This window comes from Platalea leucorodia, assembly GCF_965183815.1.
Source record: "Platalea leucorodia genome assembly, chromosome: 1".
Classification (NCBI taxonomy): Eukaryota; Metazoa; Chordata; class Aves; order Pelecaniformes; family Threskiornithidae; genus Platalea; species Platalea leucorodia.
The window spans coordinates 119046681-119068777 of record NC_138823.1 but is presented as its reverse complement, the minus strand read 5'-3'; the positions used below and the strand labels follow the sequence as shown (position 1 = coordinate 119068777).

Below are 22097 nucleotides of genomic sequence, written 5' to 3'. Positions count from 1 at the left end.
TGTGTCATTGCCCCTGAATTTTCTGGCTGGCTTTTGGTGGATTCTCTATCAACTTCACACAGCTTCTCCTTCCCTCCCGCTCCCCACTTCCCATCAGTTGTTTTCCACCTCTTACTCTTTGCCAATAATTTAGTGTTTTTCCTGATTCCTCTCCTGTGACAGGTTGTTATGCTACCTCTTAGTCTGTAGCCCAGGCATACTTTTTTTTTCCTTGCAAGGATTATCTTTTTGTGGTTTTGCTGGGTTTTTTTTGTTTGGTGGGTTTTTTTTGGTTTTGTTTGGTTTTGTGTTTTTTTTGTTTTTTTTTTTTTTTTTTTTTCCTCCTGAGCAGAATTCTGCTGCTACTGCTATGCCACTTACCCAGCCCTCTTGGTTACTTATATCATACTAGGAAGAGTATATGGTTTTTAGTGTGAAGCATCAATTCTAGGGTCACTGTGAAAGCAACTGTGGCAGTTACCGAAGTCCAGTGTGACATTTTTTTAAAATTTTTTTCTAGATTTCCCTTGTTTTGGGAAGCACTTGTCTTTCATAAATGTCCACTTTATTCATGGTAGGAAAGAGCAAAAGCAGTAAGTATTCATCAGTGTTCTGGGTTTGTTCTTCAGAGAAAGAACTCCTGAAGGCAAGTGCCTGGTGGATTTTTTGGGGGTGGATTTTTGTTTTGTGGTTTTTGTTTTCCTGTTGTGGTGCACTTGAATAGTACTGGAAGACTAAAGCTATGTTTGATTATGGGTGTATTTAAATATGTGAAAATACTTTTATTCTATAATTTACCTTCATAACATGTTAAATGAGTGCAGCTTTACCTTTCTTCCTCAATGTATCTGTATGTGTCCACCATGAAACAACAAATTTTCCCTTTAAAGTCAACATCTCTAAAGAGCAAGCTACATAAGAAGTAATTCTAATGTTTTGCTTGTGATTCTAAAGCTTCATTGACAGCCATTGTTTAGGGGCTGGCACATTTTGTAGCTTTGCTGAACAACAAGCAAAAGCAGGACAATTGCTTTTCAGGGTTTTCCGTACTCAGTGATCTATCAATGGGTTTTTGAGACATTCTCAGTCTGTCTTGGCAGCTGGAAAATCTTAATGGTTAATGAATGTGTTTATTCTTACTGCTGCCGAACAGAGCGTTGCCAGCATGCATTTGATACTTGAATAGCTTTTGTTCTTGCTCTAAAAGAATAGCTGTGGTGGTGGAGTTTCCTTTTATTTTCTGTTTAATGTAAAAATAAAAGCATGAATATGACTGCATTTATCTACAAGGAGAAACATTTCCATACTGAAGCAAAATTAATTTAAGTTTATGGCATACTAGTAGTTTAATGGCCTCTCATCACCAAGATCTGTCTCACCTTTTTATACCTAGAAGGAATGTGTGTAGGATGAAACCAAAGCAGGGAGACTTTAACCTAATAAGCAATGATGTTCATTGCATTGGAACTGCAGTTTCCAGCAGTTTCCAGGGGTTTTATCTTTGTTAGCTTTGACATTCCCAGCTTTGTCCCAGTCTTTATTTAGTGTGTTTGGCTAAGCCAAGTTTTCTCCCAGCTTACTTCTTCAATATGCTTTTAACTGCCAAATTTAAGTAGAATTTCCTACCAAGGAAGGTAACATGCTGGAAATATTAGTGCTCTCCATACCCAAAAATGCAGATGTAGGCTGAGCCCAGTGACCTATATGGGAAGACAGTTCTATGGCTTGTCCACTCCACAGACAGGCTTGGCCAGTGCCTGATGTGGCAGAACTCAAGGAACAGCATTTTTTCTTCCAGTTCAGCTGGCAGCCTGGTCAATGTAATGATTTTTCCAGCACGACATTATTTTTTTGGATAATATTGAATGATCAGATCCTTCATACCAATTCTCCTTTGTAGCAAAGGAAGAATTGTGATTATGTTCTGTGCAGCTTCCCGACCCTTGCACAAATCCTTTAAAACTTCTGGGGAGAAGGGACTTTTTCCAGTGATGCAGCTGGATTTGTTTAGGGGAAAGAGGGTGGGAGAGGGGAAGAGCAGCAAACTCTTGAAGTCTTTCTCCTTTCTACTCCTATCCTTGCTCTTATAAGAGCCTGTTTATATGAATTAAAATATGAAATGGCAGATAACTGAAGTGACACATGGTATTACATAGAGAAGATGATGAGAATCCCTGTTCGGGTGCTTCATTCTTCTCCATAGGCTAGACTTGCCATCCAGAATTCCTTTTCCATGATTGAGTTTGCCCACTTGGCTACCATAAATACCACCTGCCTTTTCCATGGTGGGAAGTCCAGTTGAGATCAATGTGTGCAAGGAAGAAGGTGCTGTGGGCGGTACCAAGTTACAGGTCAGCTGAAGCCGTGCTGTGGCAGCCCAGAACGGGAGTACCCGAGGTTGGCATGGGGTCTTTTCCCATGGAAGAGACTGGATTTTGTGCAGTATTTTCCATGTTTAGAGGCAGAAGAACCACTGCTTAAATAGGTTTGGTTAAAGGTGTGGCAGGACTTGCAATTCCAAAATCCTGTTGTGCCAGTCAAGTTACAGAAGCTGCCATGGCTCTTTGAGGAGTCTGAGTTTTAAAGGAACAAGAAAGCTTTCTTGTTGAAGAGGTTTTCTTCCAGCAGTTTGACTTTGCAGCCAGCAATGAGACTTCTGTTGTGCAGGGTGCTGAGGCCATCTTTCCCTTTGGGCAGGTGAGTGGGTTGGGAGGATAGTGCATTTTCTTTTTATTAGAAGTAATTTTCTTTGCCCTAGAAATTAATCACACACTTTATGTTAGAACATATGTATCGTGTGTGTACAGTTGGGTTCAGCAGTAGCATTTGTAAGACTTCAGTATAATTAGCCACATTCTGGGCATCCTAGAACTGAAATTGAATAGGAATGTAGTGAGTTCTGGGGTTTTGCCTGTTACAGGTGTATGTGCAGAGTAATTGTTAAATAATGTTCAAGAAATACTTGTAATTCTGGGCCCCAGTTAATCATTAATGCCTGTGTCTGTGTGGGCCTATAGAGCTCAAATAATGGATGACTACAGGCTGTGTTTCCATCTTCAGCAGACTAGCTAGAAGCCTAATTGCAGGGTTGAAGTTTCGTATGTACCCTTTTGCTTTTCGTTTTTATGTAGATCTGCTCACAACGGTAATGACTAGTTCACTCCGTTCCATGATTGTCTAAATGGACAGAAAGCATTGGGAAAATGAGGCTATTGGGCTGCTTCAAGCAGCCAGGAAATATCTGCTGGAAAAGCATTTAGAGAAAGACCATCTTTCTTGCTTCAATGCCTGGAAGAGGATTAGACTTCAGGCTTGTGGTCTGCCGAGAAAGAAGAATCCTAACATAGTCATGGCCTCTTGGTTGGTTGTCGAGCTAGATAGGTGACTTTTCTCAGGAGGAGTTTCCAGAATTTTCTTGGCCCTATGGAACAGGATGACTCTTCACATTATGGAGTTGTGTATTTCTTCACCCTTTTAAAAATAGGGGGGGTACTGAATACACTAAGAATTTTAAACAGGGAACTTCCTACTTAAATAGTAGAAAATGTAATGCTCTCTTCTGTGAAGGTACACGTACTATAGAATTTTATGTCATTTTACATACAGGGATACAAAATTTGCCAAGTGCTTACTGATCCTTGGCTTCTGAGAAGGGACGCAGACTTTCAGTTTGTGTTCTCTGTGTGTGTATACGTATCATGTGAAGCAAAACCAGCAGTTGAGATTCACTAGTGTTTAGCATGAGATAGCCTCAAGTTGATGAACTTCTATTTTGTGCATTACATGTGGCTGGACTTTAGCCTCCACGTGGTAGCCCTGTTCTGCAGAGAACCTTCCTTTTACTTAACTAGAAGGGAGCCAGCGCAGAACCGACCCTTTTCAGGTATTGTGTGCTCTTTAAAAAAATAATTTGCTATTTATTGACCAGCCTTTTTCAAAGAGTTTTTAAGTTTCTCTATTTTAAATTTTAGCAAGCTAGAAGTATCAAGGGGAAGTATAATGGTGTGGGGAGATGGGACAGGACTGAAAATCAGGGAGAGGAATAGGTGGCTCCGTATTAGACTGAAGAAGTCTTCTTGCTTTGTCCACAGAGTTTCCTTGTTTCTCTCATCTTATTTTTCTTCCTGTGCTCTTATCTACTTCTCTTTCCCTGACTGCCTCAAAAGCTTGTGACAAGTATGAAGTTTTAAATCTGTTGTGGGAAATGAAAGAATTTGCCTGCAAGTGACTATAGAAGCCTTTTTTTCCTTGTTTGGCCTTTTAAAAATTTTTTTTAAAAGGAGAGGGTATTTAGACTGTCTCTTTCTGGCTGTGGGCTGACTACCAGCTGCTGGGTGGTGATGCAGTGGAGTCCCCTGGATGATGTTGAGGGTGGGTGGGTGATACACCCTGATGACCAAAGCTTGTGTTTTGGAAGTTGCCAAGCAGCCCAAGGTCACACCTAGAGTGTAGTTGTTCTGCTGGACACACTGCTTCTGTGGAGCAATTGGTTCCCTTTTTTCAGAGGAGGCACTTCAGGGTAGCACAGCTGCTTTGAGCTGTTTGCAAGGTGTTCACCTCCATCAGGACCACAACTCTGGAGCACGGTGCTCTGGAAATGATGCAGTCTCTGGGTAGTTTTCTTGTAGTCTTCCTTGTCTTGACTTGTGTGTCTGTTCCCTCTTGAGCACAACCCTGACCCTAGCACGATGTATGTCAGGGTTGGGTTTATGAGAAGTTGTTTTGCTCCGTTTACAGCAATGGGCTGTAAATGAGAAACTGGCTGACAAGATGTCAATTGTGGTTTAGGGGTTCAGGTAATACGGCACTTCTTAACGCCAGGTGGCAGTATCTACTGCCGGCAGGTTCTGTAGAGACCTGGAAGTCCTTCTGACCTTGAAAGGGGAGCCTCTGCTTGAAAACAAACCCATAATACCATAAAGATTGAGGGTGGTTTGGGTCAGAATTTGGACAGACCAAAACGAAATATTTTATGTTCCATGCAATAACTGTACCAATAAGCTGTGTTGTATTGTGTTTCTAAAAACTCCTGCAGATACCAGGCTTTGAGATTTGTAGAGTTTGTTTTCTCTGTGTATGTGTTTTGTGTATGTTTTGGGGTTATTTTTTTTTGCGTGTTACGCTGCCCCCCCCCCTTTATTTTAGGTTATTTTCTCTGAATTTATCACTACTTTTTACATGAAGTTGATGCTGAAATTGAATAGGTGCTTCTTGTTTATCACTCAAGCTAGGTTTCATTTCTACAGTAAAGTATGACTATTCAGTCATAGCTGTAAACAGGTGAAATCCAAATGCCTGGTAGGGAATGGAGTTTGACTGGTGAGCTGCTTTAGATGACCACGTTGTTTGGAATGAGATCTTCAAATCTGTCTACGTGTTGTTCATGTTGAGCTTCCCTTGAGTTGAAGTTAGCTGTTGAGGTTGAATTGCTTGGTCATGAGGTGCTGGCATAGTTCCTCCGTCCAAATAACACTGACGGCTAAACCTATGTTCAACACTGTATGGGAAGTGACCTAATGTATTGCATGGCTGCGTGAGTGCAGGATGAAAATGGCAGTGGGTGGCAGCAGGCTGCTCAATGCCTTATGATCTGTGCACTGTTATGTGCACACAGGGAGAGTGGCACTCCTTGAGGTGCTGTGCCCCTTTGATGCAGTCAGCTCCTGTTGTTTTAGACCTCTCGCTCCAGTTTCTGTTTGATCAACTCCTTGCTCACGTGTCAGCAGAGGAGGGCTGTAAGAGTATATCCCAAAATAACCAAATGTACTCTTATCCTCTCTTGGTTGCCCTAAAAATTATATTTCTTTCTTCCCCAGATAATTAAAAAAAAAAAAAAAAAAAAAGCCACCCTCAATTCAGTCTTCACAAAGAAAAGTTAATTTACTGTTCTTTTTAAATGGATAGAGGTGTTGGCTAGAAGAGAGGGAACAGATGAAATAGATTAAATAGTCAAAGGTATCCAGATAGCAAGTCTAATAAAAATTCCTCTAAGGAAATGTAAACAAGCTGAAACAACCAGTGAACGTTTGGTGGCTATCTTAAGTTGGGAGGGAGGTGATAGAGGAGTTTAAGATGCTCAGAGAAGGGGAAATATGCCAGTCAGTCAAATGCAAATGTATGAAAAGGTATGGTACAAACTAATAAGTAATCCATTAATAATTACCAAAGCGATACTGAAGTAGGAAGAAAAAAATGCAGAAGAGAGCTCAATGGGAGTGTTCTGCCCAGTTTTGCATCTTTATTGAAAGAGTAGATTAGAAACTGAAGCAACAAAATCAGCAGAGGGAAAAAAAAGAAGTCTCTGAAGGAACTTGGTTTAATCTCATTTATAAAACATACAGAGGAATAATGTCAAAAACTTCTGTAAAGCAGACTGAGGAACTTCTTTTTCTTCTGAGGAATAGGGCATGGAGGAATATATTTTGCACCAAAAAGAGGTGAGGGTGTTTGTACATCTGCCACATTTAAGCTATGAAGATAGCAGAGCACTGGAATGCATTACTTGCAAAAATAATATGGAAAAGAATTAACAAATTTTCTTGTTTATATTAATTATTTCTACCAAGTGCTGAAAACTGCAGACTTCTACAGTATACAAGAGCCTTAGAAAATCTTTCTTCTTAACTCTTTTCTTTCAAAAGCAGAACCTGGAATGACCCACGCTTTAGTAAGAATCATGAGTTCATAATTCATTTAGCTATTTAAGTTGTTGTAATTTGCTTGTAGAAGTTTCTGTTTGCCAAGGATGTCCAGAAAACTGCAAGTTTAAAATCGCTTAGGCTACAAAACCCCAAATCTGTAACAGAACAACTTATGAGGATATAGTTCAACTGTATTTTGTTGTATCATTTTTATTAATGATCAATTAATTGTCTTAGGCTTATGGTGTTGTATTTAACTCAGTAAAATTAAGGCACCATTTAGGACAAGAGGAGGTGCAACAGTTTTATGCCTGCTGGACTTGAGTTAACTTAATCATAAAACATAAATGATGTCTCGGGTATTCTGAGTAGAGAACTTATTTAACTTAATTATTTTTGCAGTTTAATCAGAAATATTAATAAAAGTATCTGGAAGCACAATCAGGGTCTTCCATAAAATGTACTGGTGTTTCAGGATGGGACATGGCGTTAGTCTGCACACCTTCTCTTAACAAGTGCCTGTACCTCAGAAAAGGGAGGGGAGGAAAAGTGAAGGGGAAGTCCACGTAATTGCAGCACTGAGAATATTGCTGTGATTTAAATGGTGAACTAATGTTTAGTCATACCCAAGTGTAATTACGGTGTCCTGTTTTTCTAAATAGGCAATTACATCAGAGTCTGCCTCTATTTCCTACTGGTATACAGATTTTAAAATCGCGATAGAAGTTAATGACAAAAGCATCATAATAAGTTGCCTTTCCAGTTACTCATTAATGTCTTTTCCAGTTGTTAGGCCTTTTGAATTGCTCAGAAACATTCAAGATTTGTTATATGATAGAGTAGAAAACTTGTCTTGGTTGACTTGTATTCCACTATAATTCTTACTTATTTACTGTCTGTCCTTCATGTTCTGGTGGATTTCTTTTCCACAATAAATCTGTACGAGTTTCTTCTGTGTGTGTGCATGTGTGGGCTTTGGGTTTTTTGTGGGGATTTTTTCCTCTTAAATTTTTTATTGGTAACTTCTTTTGCATTCCATTTTCTGCTACTTTTTATGAGACAGCAATCCATTTTACTTCTCTGCACAAAATTATTTGCCTGAAACTTTCTCCTTTCATCTGTAAAATCAGTCCATTTCTTTTGAAATACTGATTAAAAGCAGAAAAACACTAAATGTTTGTATGTTTCAAACTTTTTTTTTTTTATTCCCAAGAAGACCGCTTCAGTCAGGCTGTGTAGACTCTTACATTCTTCACAAGAGGCAAACCAACATTTCAGCCAAAAAAACCCCCCAAAACCAACCCCAACAAAAAACCCAACCCCACATTCTTGACAGTGAGAGCAATTAGGTAATCCAAAGGTATATATCTCGATCTACATATTTATAGATATGTAGATATGTAGATGTAGAAATATAAAAAAATCTTTGTGTATGCCTGTACACACACACACCTTTGAATGTTGAGTTGACATCAACAGGTGTTTTTTAGAAGATCAGCTGGCTTTTGTGAACTCAGATGGTTGCAGGCACTAAGATGGATGTTGTCAGCAATTAAAAAGGTAGCCAGGGAGGAGGAAAGATTTGTAGTTACACGTTAGCTCTCAGCTTTGGAAACGCGGGAAACAGGTCTTGTTTCTCTGTGTAAGTTAGTAGTTCTCTGGGAGGGCTACAAGGACCTCTTAAAATGATGTGTACAGGCTGACTCTTGCATTGCACGGAGCTCCATAAAAATAGCATTGCTGCACATGTGGGTACCTAATCCTACTAACTTTTGCACATCCACTTCTGTAGTGAGGTTTAGAGAACACTTGCGTATGTACAACACTTAACAGCCTGGATGAAAGCAGAGGAGACTACCTCTTGATAGGTAATAGCAGACTCCTTGAACCATAAGGTATAATGCAACTTCCCCAAGGGGATTTTAGCTTTTTGTTGTAAAGGATATAGGCAGGAGTTTAACAGTATGACTTCATCTTTGTATCCTCTGCCCTGTGGTCTGATAGAATAGTAACGTTCTTGCTGTCTTTAGTGCTTGGGATGATGCTTATGACAATGCAATTTCTGGATTAGAAAGATTAAAAAAGAGGTAATTGGTGGTCTGTAGAAAAGTATGTGTTACTTCCCCATTGCCCCCTTCCTTCCCTCCCCTGACAGAGGTTAATTCCACTTGCTTGCAGTGGAATTGCAGGTTTGCATCAGTCCTGCAATAACGAGTTTCTCCCTTATGAAAATAGGTGTCTTTGTCTGTTGCAGCTGAGTGTGACAGGATGGGAAGGGCAGGGTCCTTGTTGACAGAGCCCAGTCCCTTTGTTCCCGAGCCGGGCAAAGGTGCTGGCAGTAAGGGTAAAATTGCATCTCTAGTGATTATCAGACAAATGCCAGGTACTGAGTGGGTCTGTAGTCAATGCAGGAAGCCCAGGCAATGAGTCAGTATCAGCAGGGAACAGTGCTGGGCACAGAGCTACCTTACAGCACTGCAGGGGGCCTGGCTTTAAATGGGCCTCCTGGGCCACTGGGCAGAGGGTGCTGGGTGGGGTCCCCGATGAGCCTGGTCAGGGCCCTGAAGGCCTATGGGTGCCCTCAGGACCTGGACAATCTTCACAATTTACTGTGGAGTGAGTCTTAGCAACAATTGCAAGAGTTATGGCACTTGTTAAAGATGGAGCTGCATTGCACAGCATGTGAGCAGCCTTCCTTAGTGCTTGTTCTTCCAAAATAGGTTTAGATAGCTCTTTCTCATTTTGTGTGTGGGTGGTGGGGGGGGGCTGTGATGTTCTTTTCTTTTTGTCCTGGCATGGAAATGGGAATGCAGATTGACGCACTAAGATTTACAGAAAGCATACCAGGGATTGCTCTGTTTGTTAATAATTATTTAGCAAGACATTGTAGTTAATTTTATATGGTAATTAAAATGTATATATTTAAAATGATCATGCCTGTTTTGGGTATTCACACACACACAAAATTCTTCATTATAGAATAATATAGGTTGGAAAGTACCTCTGGAGGTCATCTGTTCTGACTCCTGCTCAAAGCAGGTCTTTTAAAGCTTATGGCCTTGTTTGGTCGAGTTGTCAGTCTTTAAAAAAAATGGGAGATTTCCCAGCCCCTCTGCACCCCTATTCCCATGTTTGGCCATCCTTATGGTGAAAAAGTTTTTATGTTGAATGGGAATTTTCTGTGTTAAAACTTCTCAGCTCCCTCTTGTCCTAAATTTAAATCTCCAATTTTAATTGCAACATTTTTGCAGTTGTTGATGCCTGTCAGCATCCATTTTTAAAACTGCATGCAAACTTGATATATTTGTGAACATGAGGGACTGATACCACAGAATGGAGGTCGAGATAGTGTCGAAAGGTTCCCTGAAGGTTCTTGCAGCCAACTCTGCCAGTGCATCTTAGGTGTGAACTGTGACGCTGTTTGCCATTGCAATCCTGGATTTCTTTTTCTTGAGAAAAATCTGCCAGCAGCAAAAGCAAAAAATGGTACTGCAAATAATGGTACTGCACTGTGGTCAAAGACCAAGTTAAGGAGATATGTAAAATTTGCAAGCTAAAAGTAGTCTGTCAAGTAGAACATCAAAAATGTAAATTCCTGTATGTACTAATCCTTTCTCCATATCCAGGTTGTAACTACCCTGTCTTGGTCAATGCTCACTTGCTCCCTTATTCCCCCCTCACCTCCATCTTATTCTTCAATAGATGAGTCACTGCTTCTAGCAGTTGGGCTTTTTGTCCCTAAGAGCATGTCCTAGTATTTTCTGCTAGTAAATATGCTATTTTGGGATCATTTGTGCTAGTCATATCTTCTAAACTGATTAGTATCTAGCTGTTTTCTACCTGCAGAAAAATCTTGCTGATGCCAAAACAAACTGACATCTTTGCTTGTTTGTATGTATAGTACTCAGTTTAAACTAACTAACAGAGGTTGTCCTCTTTCTCTCACCAGATGTGTGCAATAGTACCAATCTTCCTGAAGTTGAAATCATCAGTCTACTGGAAGAGCAGCTGCCTCATTATAAGCTAAGAGCAGATACAATCTATGGTTATGACCACGACGACTGGCTTCATACACCTCTCATTTCCCCTGATGTGAATATTGACTTAACAACTGAGCAAATAGAAGAGACCTTGAAATACTTCCGTAAGTCAAAAATTCAGAAATGGTACTGAGGAGCAAATAAAATAGTGCTATTTTTGTTACCTTCTCTGGAGTATCTGTGCAATTCTGTGACAACTGTGGAAAGCAAGAGAACTGTTTGTGATTTATTGCTTTGGTCTTCAAGTTTGTGGTAGATAGAAAACAAAGGAAATACTTAATCAAGAACAGCAGTTGCATTTGTAATCTGTGCATGCACCTCTCCACATTATCAAATACTGGTGAAACTGAAATACTTCTTTTTGCTTGTGGTCTCTCTGGCAAGAGACTGAAATTTCTGTACATATGCAATGTAGAAAGCTTATACCTGTTTCAATATTTGCTTTTTTTGAACATGTTCTCTGGCACATTCCACTGTTGTCTGATGGCACTGTGTGCCAACATCACAACATGACATCAAATCATTTTTCCGCAGCTTAAGTTTCTAGGAAAGGCTTGTAAAGAACTAAACTGATCATTTGGTTGAGATGGTTTGTCCCTTCATTCTTTCTTTTGTTCATGTTCATACTATTGGACAAAAACGTACCTTTTGTGCCTGTAGGGAAAGCGTGTAGTGTTGTGACCTTCTTGGTTTTTCATTCTTTTGTTTGAGCCTGTAGATGCTTTTATCATGGTGAATGGATTTATGTCTCTCTAGGTTCTTCCACGGTGGGTGTTGACTTAGCTGTGCAAGTAGAGAAGACTCCTGTGATTAATACTCTAGTTGCCAATTTATTGAGTAATGTAAAATGTAAATGATTTTTCCTTTTTTTTTTTTTTTTCTCCCCTCCATGGTTTCACATGAAGGTGCAATTTTGTTGCACTTCTGCATCTGTTGCATGTTAAAATAGTCTCCAGAGTATCAAGCCAATAGGTTATATGCTAAAGCTATAATAGTTAGACTTACATAGTAGTGGATTTACATAGATGATAGTAGTAGATGGTTTTAGGTAGGCTTACTGAGACACTGTGGAGCTCAGAAGGGATGAGTTACAGGGCTCAGCACAAACCTTTGCAAAGATGGCTTCAATGCATCTTGAAGCACCGGGAGAATTCACTTTATAAGGAGCAAGGTTGGTAAAGAAAAGCATTAAGAGTACAAAGAACTAAGTTTCTGACTGTAATGCTTCAATAGAAGGCATTAAGTATTTTAGCAGATAGCTTACATATGCTCTCCACCTCCCCCCAATCAGACAAAAACAGTGGGAAAGGGGAGGGGTGAGCTGAAGCTGATTAATGGAATCAGGTGTACTACAACCCCTTGTTTTGTATCAGTCCATTTTGTTCTAATGATGGCAGAAGTTGACTTAAGGAAATGTTTTGAAATGTCAGGTTTCCAAAGTCTTCAGTAACTGGATGCCATGGTTTAACCCCAGCCGGCAACTAAGCACCACACAGCCACTCACTCACTCCCCCCCGGTGGGATGGGGGAGAGAATTGGAAGAGTAAAAGTGAGAAAACTCGTGGGTCGAGATAAAGACAGTTAAATAGGCAAAGTGAAAGCCGCGCGTGCAAGCAAGGCAAAACAAGGAATTCATTCACTGCTTCCCATTGGCAGGCAGGTGTTTGGCCATCTCCAGGAAAGCAGGGCTCCATCACGCGTAACGGTTACTTGGGAAGACAAACGCCATCACTCTGAATGTCCCCCCCTTCCTTCCTCTTCCCCCAGTTTATATACTGAGCATGGCATCATATGGTATGGCATAGCCCTTTAGCCAGTCTGGGCCAGCTGTCCTGGCTGTGCCCCCTCCCAGCTTCTTGTGCATGGGAAGCTGAGAAGTCCTTGACTGGTGTAAGCGCTACTTAGCAACAACTAAAACATCAGTGTGTTATCAACATTATTCTCATGCTAAATCCAAACCACAGCGCTATACCAGCTACTAGGAAGAAATTTAACTCTATCCCAGCTGAAATCAGGGCACTGGATTAGTCCTGTCTCACAAATAAGATTGTCTATGTGGGTGGACTGTTGCAATAACCATGGGAAAGATGTTTTGCTAGTGAGGCAGGGAAGGCAAAAATCCATGTGGAAGCATCCTAACTCTCCCAACTGAGATGCTGGTGGTCACTTGCAATGGTGCATGACTGTTGGGGATCGATACAAAATGAAGCAATGTACAACAGAGGAATCAGATAGCAGTAGCTGCCTGTAACTGTAAGTACTTAAACAATTTTATGCACCTTTCAGCTTACAAGCATAATAACTGCAACTTTACCATGTTGCTGTGATTGAAGATTTCATCCAATCTACTGACTTGAATGAAAAAATTTTATGAGTGTAATTCCTGCCGCAACGTATCTTTTCTGCTTTCTTTGGGAAATAACTGCTTGTAGAAGAGGAACCAAGCAAGGAGAACTTCCATAAAGAAAAGTTTGTCCCTTACTGCTTGTACACAGACACTTGTGTATAGATAGTAGTTTAAGAAGGTTAAGCAAATTTGGATTGAGCCTTAGACTGATACCCTGGAAACTGAGCTCTGACTTTATCCTTGTTAGGTATCGTGAACAAGTCATATAATGCATCTATACCTGAGAGTGCAAGATCATAAAACCTTGGCATGCTTGGAAATTATGGCATTAATTGTAGACATTGGTTTATGCAAAAAAATAACTATCAAGATAAAAATATTATTTTAAGTAAGTTGGCAGAAAAGTCCCCTGAATGGTACAGTCATCACTGTGGAGAGTGTTTTCTAGGGTGTGGCTGCTTGCACAATGATTCATTTTCAGTGCTGCAATTAAGGCACTCCTTCTGTACCTGTTTAGTTTGTTTTAAAAAACTTGATAAGGGAGTGAGCAAATACTGCAACTTGTCTATTGGAAAGTTTTAGTATAACCTTACAAATTTCCACTGTTTTCAAAACAGTATCCTTGTGGTCTAAGAATTCTACAGATGTAGTTAAATTTAATAAATAACAAAAATGAAATTTCACAATCTGTCAAAGTTTTCCTTAACTGAAGGAAGTTCTTATTCATCGATTTTGCTGCAACAGAAAAGGATTCGCTGCAAAATAAATACTTTTATCAGAATTAAAATGCACTACACATACAGATTGTTGCTGTACCTTCTTAAAGCTTCTTAGAGACATGCAAAGATAATTAAAATAAAATTAATATTAAAACTTGAGCTAGTGCAGAATATTTTTAGGTGTGAAATTAAATCTTTTGATTGCTTATGGTTCCTGGTGTGTTGTAGTGTCGATCGGGTTCAAAACGAGGATGTAACAGGGAAGGAGGAATGTGTTGTGGCTTTATTCGAGAAATGTTCACAGACTTGGAAATACTGGACAACAAAGGGGATGTTTGTGCATGTTTTAATATATGTAAATATTATGCATTATTAATATAAGTAAATATGTCTTTTGTAAGGCTTCCTGGAAAGAGCAGCAACATTTTATAACCTCTCACCACACCAGTTAAAGTGTAACTACTTGGCTCGGAAATAGTCGGAATGGTAACACAACAGTGACAGTCTTGCACTGTAACGCATTATTTTAATGATGTTCAGATACCTACCGGGAACAACTGGAGCTAGCGAAAAGGGGACTGTGTCTGGTTTTCCACTGGTTATAATTGCATTCCCACCCCGCATCCAAAGGCAGTGGAGGTTGATTTTGGGAGGTGGTAATCGAGAGCAGCTGTTTTCCCTCCTGCTGCTGTAGGTTTTGAACACATTTGTGGCCAGTTACCATACTCAGTGACTCTTTAACCTCTGTCTTGATTGTGATCCATATCTCCAGCTCTGTCCCGACTCCTTTTGTAAGTTTTGAACTCAGTACTGGACCGCTTAAAAATATTTTGAGGCCCGCAGAAGTAGGAAAGTGGGGTATTCTAAATATATATACATTTTTAAAAAGTGTGTGTATATATGCATATATAACAAATATATATAGTCTATGTGTATCAGTGTACAATTGGATTTGAAGTTATCCTTTTGAAAGAACTTAAAAATATAGTGACCAAATTTTAAATCTCTACTCAAAACGAAAATAATTCCTCAAATGCATTTTTGGTTAAGTCTTGTAAAGTGCCCTGAAGTTGATTAAACAGTGTGGCTATCTTAAGCCTAGAAAGTAAACTGGTTCTGAAGATAAATGCCTTTTAAACCGTACTATCGTCTTCATTTGTTCCCGCTTTAGAATGGCAACACGAAAGGGAGAAAGCTCGTTTGTCAAAAAGGTTGTGTAAAAAGCTCTAATTGATTTGCAACCCCAAACCAAGATTTTAAGCTGCACTTGGAAAACAGTGCTCTAATTCTCCACGGACTCTCTCTCTCCGAGAACTGTACTTCCAAAGCATTTATTTGCTGTTTAAAATGTCATTTGTATGTGAATTATAGTACATGATTTCTATATTAGGCACATGCACTTACGTGTTCACATATACCTGTTGCGCATTTTATAATTTGTTCTCGTTATCCATTTAGTATTCTCCTTTTCTATAAAACAGGCTTGTTAATAGGAAACTTGTGATACTGCATACCTACTGGTCTGTGATTTTTAGTTTCTGAATAATACATTTATTTTTAGTTAGAGAGGCTCTGTGGTTGTTTGGATAGCTTCATGTGTCTTCAAAGATCTGTGAAAGAATCTAAATCACTTGTAGTGACAGTATTCTCTAGTTTGAGTTCATTTGTGTTTGCATTTGCTCCCAGGAGAGAATCCATGAGAAATATTACTTCCAGGAGTGATTCAGCATATAAGGTAACTGGCAGCTGCATTGCTGTCCTTCAAAGTAGAAGCACTGAAGTGATGGAGTTTTCAGAAGAGCTGATGGGTGTTCGGAGTGGTGTATTATCAAGCTTTTAAAGTATACAGATGCATTTTCATTCAGTTAAAAAGTAGATTAGTAGCTATTAATGCTCACACGTGCTTGTTTTACTGTGACTGAACAGGTACTGTTTCAGGGGGCAGATAGGGCTGTGTGTCCTTTTTAACATAGGAAGCATATCACAAGGGAACTCTTGAATTTAGTAAAACAGTCAATCATTTTTGAGTGAAAAGAGAAATTATCTTCTCTGGATTGCAAAATGAAGAGAGTGTAAATGCTTTTAATAGGGCCAGTGTCTTAACGGACATCTCCGTTTTGGTTCCTGATTTTTTTGTTGATTGCTTCTTTAGGTCTCCTTGGGTTTGTACATCCATCTTTAATAGAGCATAATAGCATATTAGATCCTACTGTAAAGGATGCATGGAGTACAACTGTTCTCAAAAGTAACTTGATATTCACAAAATGCCATCTGTTCTTGTATATTTCTCCTTAAAATACAAAAAAAAAAAAACAAAACATGCATTGAACATGTACTAGAAGTTAAGCACAAGTGTGGATGGAGGAAGAGAGCTTCAAGGCCAAGACAGAGTAGTCTGGGAAGGTTTTCAGTAAAATGAAGTATCTTTTGCAGCTTGGGTATAATGAGAGAAACTATAAATTAAACTAGTATGATTACTGAGTTCCAGACCAGCAGGACTATACAGGGCAAGTATTTATGCTACACTCTTTTCTTGGATGCCCAAGTGCTGTATGCCAGTGATGTGCACTTTAATACTGACTCTCTTCTGGTTCTCCAGTCTACTGAACTTGTTCTGTGTAGTCTTCTAACTGCGTGAGTCAAGATGTGACCTATTAAAATCAAAAAGCAATGAGTTTTTTGAGGGGTGTGGATGTGTGTGTGCATATGGTGATTTCAGTAATTACTGAAAACCTAGGTTCTCTGTTGAACACATCTCTGTTCTCTGTCAGTAAACCAAGTTTACAAACTAGATTTTCTTAGTATTCAGATGTTATGTTTTTACTTACTAGTACTGTTCTTGTAGGCTTTTATAAATGTTGTCTAAGTTGTAATACAAGAGAAATCAAAGATGATAATGCTACAGATCTATAAAATGAGCTAAAATCACTTTTCCAATGCCACCTTCAGATTTCTTAAATTCCTTGTGATACTTGGGTGATATTTTAATCTTTACAATTGCAAAATGTTTATTTCTGAAAAAAAAACCCCTTTGTTGCTTTCTTGGTATTTTGCAGTAACAAGGACTGTTCTTCTATCATTATATTAGAATCTTGGGTACCTCTGTACTCTTTTCACTGTGGAGGGCAAACTTTATTTAAGTAAAAATGTCTCTCAAACACTGCAGCCTTATCATGCTAAGGCTAGTAATGTTCTGCCATTTCCAGCAAGGTTTTATACTGCCTAAACTCCTTCTTATAGAATGGAGGATGTGCATCACAAGATATCACAACGGGAGTGGTGGTCTTGCCTAGTGTAAATTGAGTGGATTTCTCTGTAGCGGGGTGGAAAACTTATGTACCAAGGGAATGTTTGGATCCCTTTTCTTAAATCTACCTCCACAACCTACATGAAAACCTTTAGGCAAAATACGGATTGCAGTTGGCTATTTCATTCCTATGGGATTCCTTGTATACAACTCACTGGTTTTGACTGGAATTCAGGTGACTTGAAAACAAGAGTTATGCCTGGAATTTTAAAATTTAGCTTTTGACTTTTAGTAGTATCCTGTTAAGCTTCATAAGGCTTGCACACTGAATGTTGTCATTGTAACTGTTCGGTATGAACATGTGAGGTTTGACATCTGAGCAATTAAGCAAGAAGGGCATTTGATTTCTGAATGACTTGGAAAAATGTCCTTGCAGTTTTTGGACTACACACTGAGATTGATGCTGGTTTATAACCTGCTGGTGGAAATGTGATGAGTTCCCTTCTGTGTTGATCCATACAGGGTAAGAGTCAGCAATGGCCCTTAGCTATACTACTGTGGCTCCTTAGAGCAGATGTTTCTGCCTTCCTGTGGCTTTTTGAGATCCTCAGTCCAATCCCCAACCACAAAGGCTGTCAGTCACAGAATCTGCTGGGCGGCGTCACTCAAAAGTTAGGACACAAGGCTACTTAGCCCTCCTTTTGAATTAATTTTTGAAGATATTGGCAGAAAGATGAATATTTAAATATCCAAGCATTTTAGTTTATTAGCAGCTTTTGGGGGGACCTAAGCTGTAGTCTGGGGTAGGTGTTGTAAAGAATTAGTTCTTAAAATTTAGTTGGCAGTTGAGAAACGGAGTCTTCACACTTGAAGATAACCTTTTGGGAGGAACTGAATAGTGTATTAGGGCTGCAGCTGTTCTTTTACATTCCGAAACTCCAAAGCACACCTTTGTCATTTTCTTCATATGCTTCAGACAGAAAACTGAGCTAGTCCCTACCAAATTAACATAAAGCATACTCAAATAAATCAAATGTCATCTCACCAGTCTCATTAAACTCGTGAGGCAGAGTGTCTTTTAAGCCAGTCTAAGATGTGCTATGTGAATGTATGATTCAGCAAAGTGATGTCCCATCTCCCTGCCCCTGGATTAAGGAATGTCAAGCACCCTTTTAGCTGGTGGCTAGGAGGAGGTCTCTCTAAGAGCCAAGCCTAGAGCACAGCTCTCGGAGCGCAGCTACCAGAGGCAGCGAACAGACAGAGCACTTTCCATAAGAGTCTGGGTTCTGCCTTGGCAGCTTATGGGGACAGGGTCCAGGATCATCTGGGGACTCCTGGGAACCCTCAGAGAAACTTGAGAGTGTCTGCTGCTGCCAGGTAAGGGCAAGGTCAGGGGAGCCACAGGGATGTGGGCCTGAGAAAGCTCTAGTGGCTTCTCTGAGAAGCTGTCAGCTGTTCCCTGCTTGGAGCCTTTGTGGCAGCTGCTGCTCATCAGGGATGGTCAAACACCTTTTTAGCTGGTGCTTGGGAGAGCCTTGTGTAGCAGCCAGGTCTGGAGCACAGCTCCCAGAGACAGCCAACAGATGCAGCGTTTTGTGTGGAAGGGTGCAAAGAAGGGGTCCTCAGCTGAGTCCAGAACAGCCTAAACCTTCAGATATGGTGGTGATGTCCCACAGGGTGCATTCCTCAGGTTTTGGAGCGCCTGTCCCTGCCCAGACACAGCTTCAGATTCAGATGCAGCCCTGCGAGTCCCAGGCTGTTGGGAGTGCCTGGGGCCTCTCCCTGACATAGGGAGAGATTGCCTTCTTTTACGCAGGAGGTGTGCTACTTTTGAAGAGCTGTGCTCCCATTCAAAGGGACCTTGACAAGCTGGAGAGATGAGTCAAGAAGAGCCTTGTGCAATTCAACAGAGGGAAGTGCAGAGTCCTGCATCTGGGGAAGAACAACCCCATGTACCAGTACATGCTGGGGTCTGACTGGCTGGAAGGCAGCCTTGCAGAAAAGGACCTGGGGGGTTCTGGTGGATACCAAGTTGAACATGAGCCAGCAACGTGCCCCAGCTGCAAAGCAGGCTTATGGTAGCCTGGGCTGTATTGGGAGGAGTGTTGCCAGCAGGTCAAGGGAGGTGATCCTTCCCCTCTACACAGCACTGGTGAGGCCACGCCTGGAGTGCTGGGTCCAGTTCTGGGCTCCCTGATTCTATATTCCTTCAATGTAATGCAGCTTGCATTCCCCCAGGAAGCTGCAATCATGACTGTCAGTGGGTTTTTTCCTTCCTCATTAGAAAAATAGGTCATAACCATGCTTCTGTAATATTTTTGTCTATCCAATCAAGCATGATGTTAAGCTCAGCTTTATTTTACAAATGTTTTTGCTGTCTCCAGGAAAAATATAACCACAAAAAAACCAGAGGTTATAGTTTACGTTATTTCCAGGTGGTGAACAGTTTGCAAAATCTGACTCTTTAAAGCTTTACTCTTCTTTACTTTTTTTATGCTGGATAGGGGTGTATTCTCAAATGTCCAGCTCTTGCTATCGTGGCCTCATTTAGAGTATTTAAGTATGCCCAGTGATACCTTAATTAAACTATGCAGCTGGTTTTGCAGGTAGGTTGCTGAAGACCACATCAGTTTTGATTTCATACAAATGCAAATATAGTACTCTCCAGTAATAATTTAGAGGAAGGGAGAAATAATCCTTTCATGTGGAAAATAGGTTTTTGTCCTTAAGTAATTTAATTTCCTCTGTCTGCCCCTGTCTCATGTTAAATCATTTTATTTCAGTGGGAGAACAGTTAGGCTCTTCTTTGCATCGGAAGAGTCTTTTGTCTGATCCAGGTGAGGTCAGTGTGCCCTTATGGTGTTCAGAAGGGACCAGCTCTGTCCCATCTGTAGGAAGTACCTGTACCATTTTGAAGGCCTGGAGAGTAATCCCATTTTGACAAAGGAGAGTCAAGCAAATCTGAAGCACCCATTTTTCTAAATACCAATTCTGAAAGCTGCTGATACAATGCTTCACTGCTCTGGTTGCACTCTTTTCAGGTTAAGCAAGCCACAGTAACTTCTTGCTAAGCAAAATACTGCACTGGAAGAGATCTCTGTCCGAAGTTGCAGAGCTGTTTGCTGTTACTAAATGTGCAGTCACAAGCTGACTCCTGTTCAGTGTTCTTTCTAAAAAGTGAAACACCAGTAACTCTTCACTTCAGTAAATGAGATCCCAATTTAGAAATAACAGTATGCTAGCCTGTCCTTGAAAATCAGTTGGGCTTTTAAATATGCTTGCTTTCCTTTTTAATGCTTTTTAATAACTTTCTTTTTTTTTTTAAAGTCATTTTAAAAATGTCAGTTTGCAAAGTAAGTATTGTGGCAACACCTGACTGTTAACGATATGCATTGCATAGGGGTGGACTGTTCCTCTGACAAAAAGGACTCCAGATGGTGTTAATGGGATGGGCAACTTTATCCTGAGTGGCGGCAACTGTAGAAAATAATGAAAGGATATGGTGTTTAATTATCTGAACAACCTGATGTGATGCTGTAGCCAAGAGAAGAAATGTGACCCAGAGTCAATCGAATGGGAGGTAATACACTTGTTGCAGCTGCCATGCTCCATCCAGCTCAGGTGTTCAGTTTCAAAGGAACTTCCCAGAACTGGAAAAGGCTCGGAGAAGAAAGCTGAGAATGACTAAGCATGGAAACACATGATTTATAGTGACATTCTATGTAATGACATTTCTGAGAATACATTTGCCAGCAGAGATGACTTGCTGCTGCTTTGCACCCTAGCAACATGGTTCACTGCATCCTTGAGTGTGCTGCTACAACTTTCTTGAGAGGTCATGTTTATAAATGGGGTAGTGGAAATTATCTTTGTCAAAAATTGTCTTCAAGCAAGGAAGAGGGTTTGTGTGATTTTTATAACCTGGCTAATTTAGGCAGACCAGTTTAGTGTTGGCCTATGGCACGGATTTATTGCAGCAAAAGGGAAGGAGGAGAGGGCTCGCGAGCTTTTCAAGTCAACTTTTGTGCCTAATAAACCCCCTTTGTAACAGCAAACTCAAGGAGCGCTCAGTCTAGCTGATGAGAGTTGGCTGCCAGAATTCTTTATCAGTCTGTATATTGCTCTATGGAGAAGAAATAAAAGTGCTTTAAAACTAAACATAGAAAAATAGAATAAAATTCAGCAGCTGGAAGGGAATGCCGAATGAATGTGAATAACTGTATTTAGCTTTGGAATAGGAAAAAGCAAGTCCCTTATAGTCACAGACCTGAAATTTTCCTTAAACTCAAGTTTTATATGAACTTTTAGGCAACTAACAAAGTAATACCCCAGCCAAATGCAGTGTTGTAATGTGGAGATTTGAATACACAGAGGTTTAATGTTTGCAGAAGCAGTCCACCAGAAAAATGTACTGTTCTGATAAGTTTTACGTAAGTTGAATCTGATGTATAGCTGTAGGAAGGAAGAGTAGGGCTCAGAGGTTGAGTGAGGGTTCTGCAAGTACGCAGCTGCTTTGTCAGCCTGGTCAGACTTTCATGTTCAACTTGACAACCCTTCCAGCCCCCCCTTTTATTGAGCTACAATTTCTCATATAACCGAAGGGATGCTTGCATGTGGATACCTGGAAATATAGTATTCTGTCTGTCCAGGGTTTCTCTCTTTACTCTGGGAAGATCATACACTTATTCCATATTTCCAGGTCTCTTGAGGAGTTCTGAAATTATTTGACCACACAAGTGATTTTCTCCACAGAAAAATAATGCCTTTCTGGATTACACCAATATGTTTCCAATCAGATCTGTAGAAAAATATCAATAAAACAAACAAACAAAAAGCCCCAAACCCCCATTTTGAATTATTTTTATCCTATCTCATTGAAAGGCGGGGGGGGGGGGGGGCTGTGCAGGGGGAAGGACAGCGAGAAGAAAATTCTAGCATGTTGAAGATTTCCTTTGTTTAAAATGTCAGGAAATAAAAAGGAGAGAGTCCCTGCAGCAATTTAAGCTGGTAGCCAATGTTCATTCTTTATATTTTAAATGCTTATTTAATAGCATTACCTATTTCAGCAGACTGAAATTACCTTTTGGACAAAAATAATACAAGTGGAACAAATAGCTTATATGC

At 40.1% G+C, this 22097-nt stretch overlaps 1 protein-coding gene across 3 annotated transcripts in view; it reads left to right on the top strand.

The window, feature by feature from the left end:
• The window catches only part of TRAK1 (trafficking kinesin protein 1), a 136334-nt gene that overhangs the window by 52345 nt on the left and 61892 nt on the right, over positions 1-22097 (top strand). For all 3 annotated transcript variants that reach the window (XM_082326017.1, XM_082326016.1, XM_082326015.1), the window contains exon 3: positions 10570-10764. Coding sequence is in view for 2 of the 3 variants with exons in the window: in XM_082326016.1 (XP_082182142.1) it covers positions 10570-10764 (195 nt within the window). In the remaining variant the exon portion in view is untranslated. The remainder of the gene's footprint in view (positions 1-10569; positions 10765-22097) is intronic.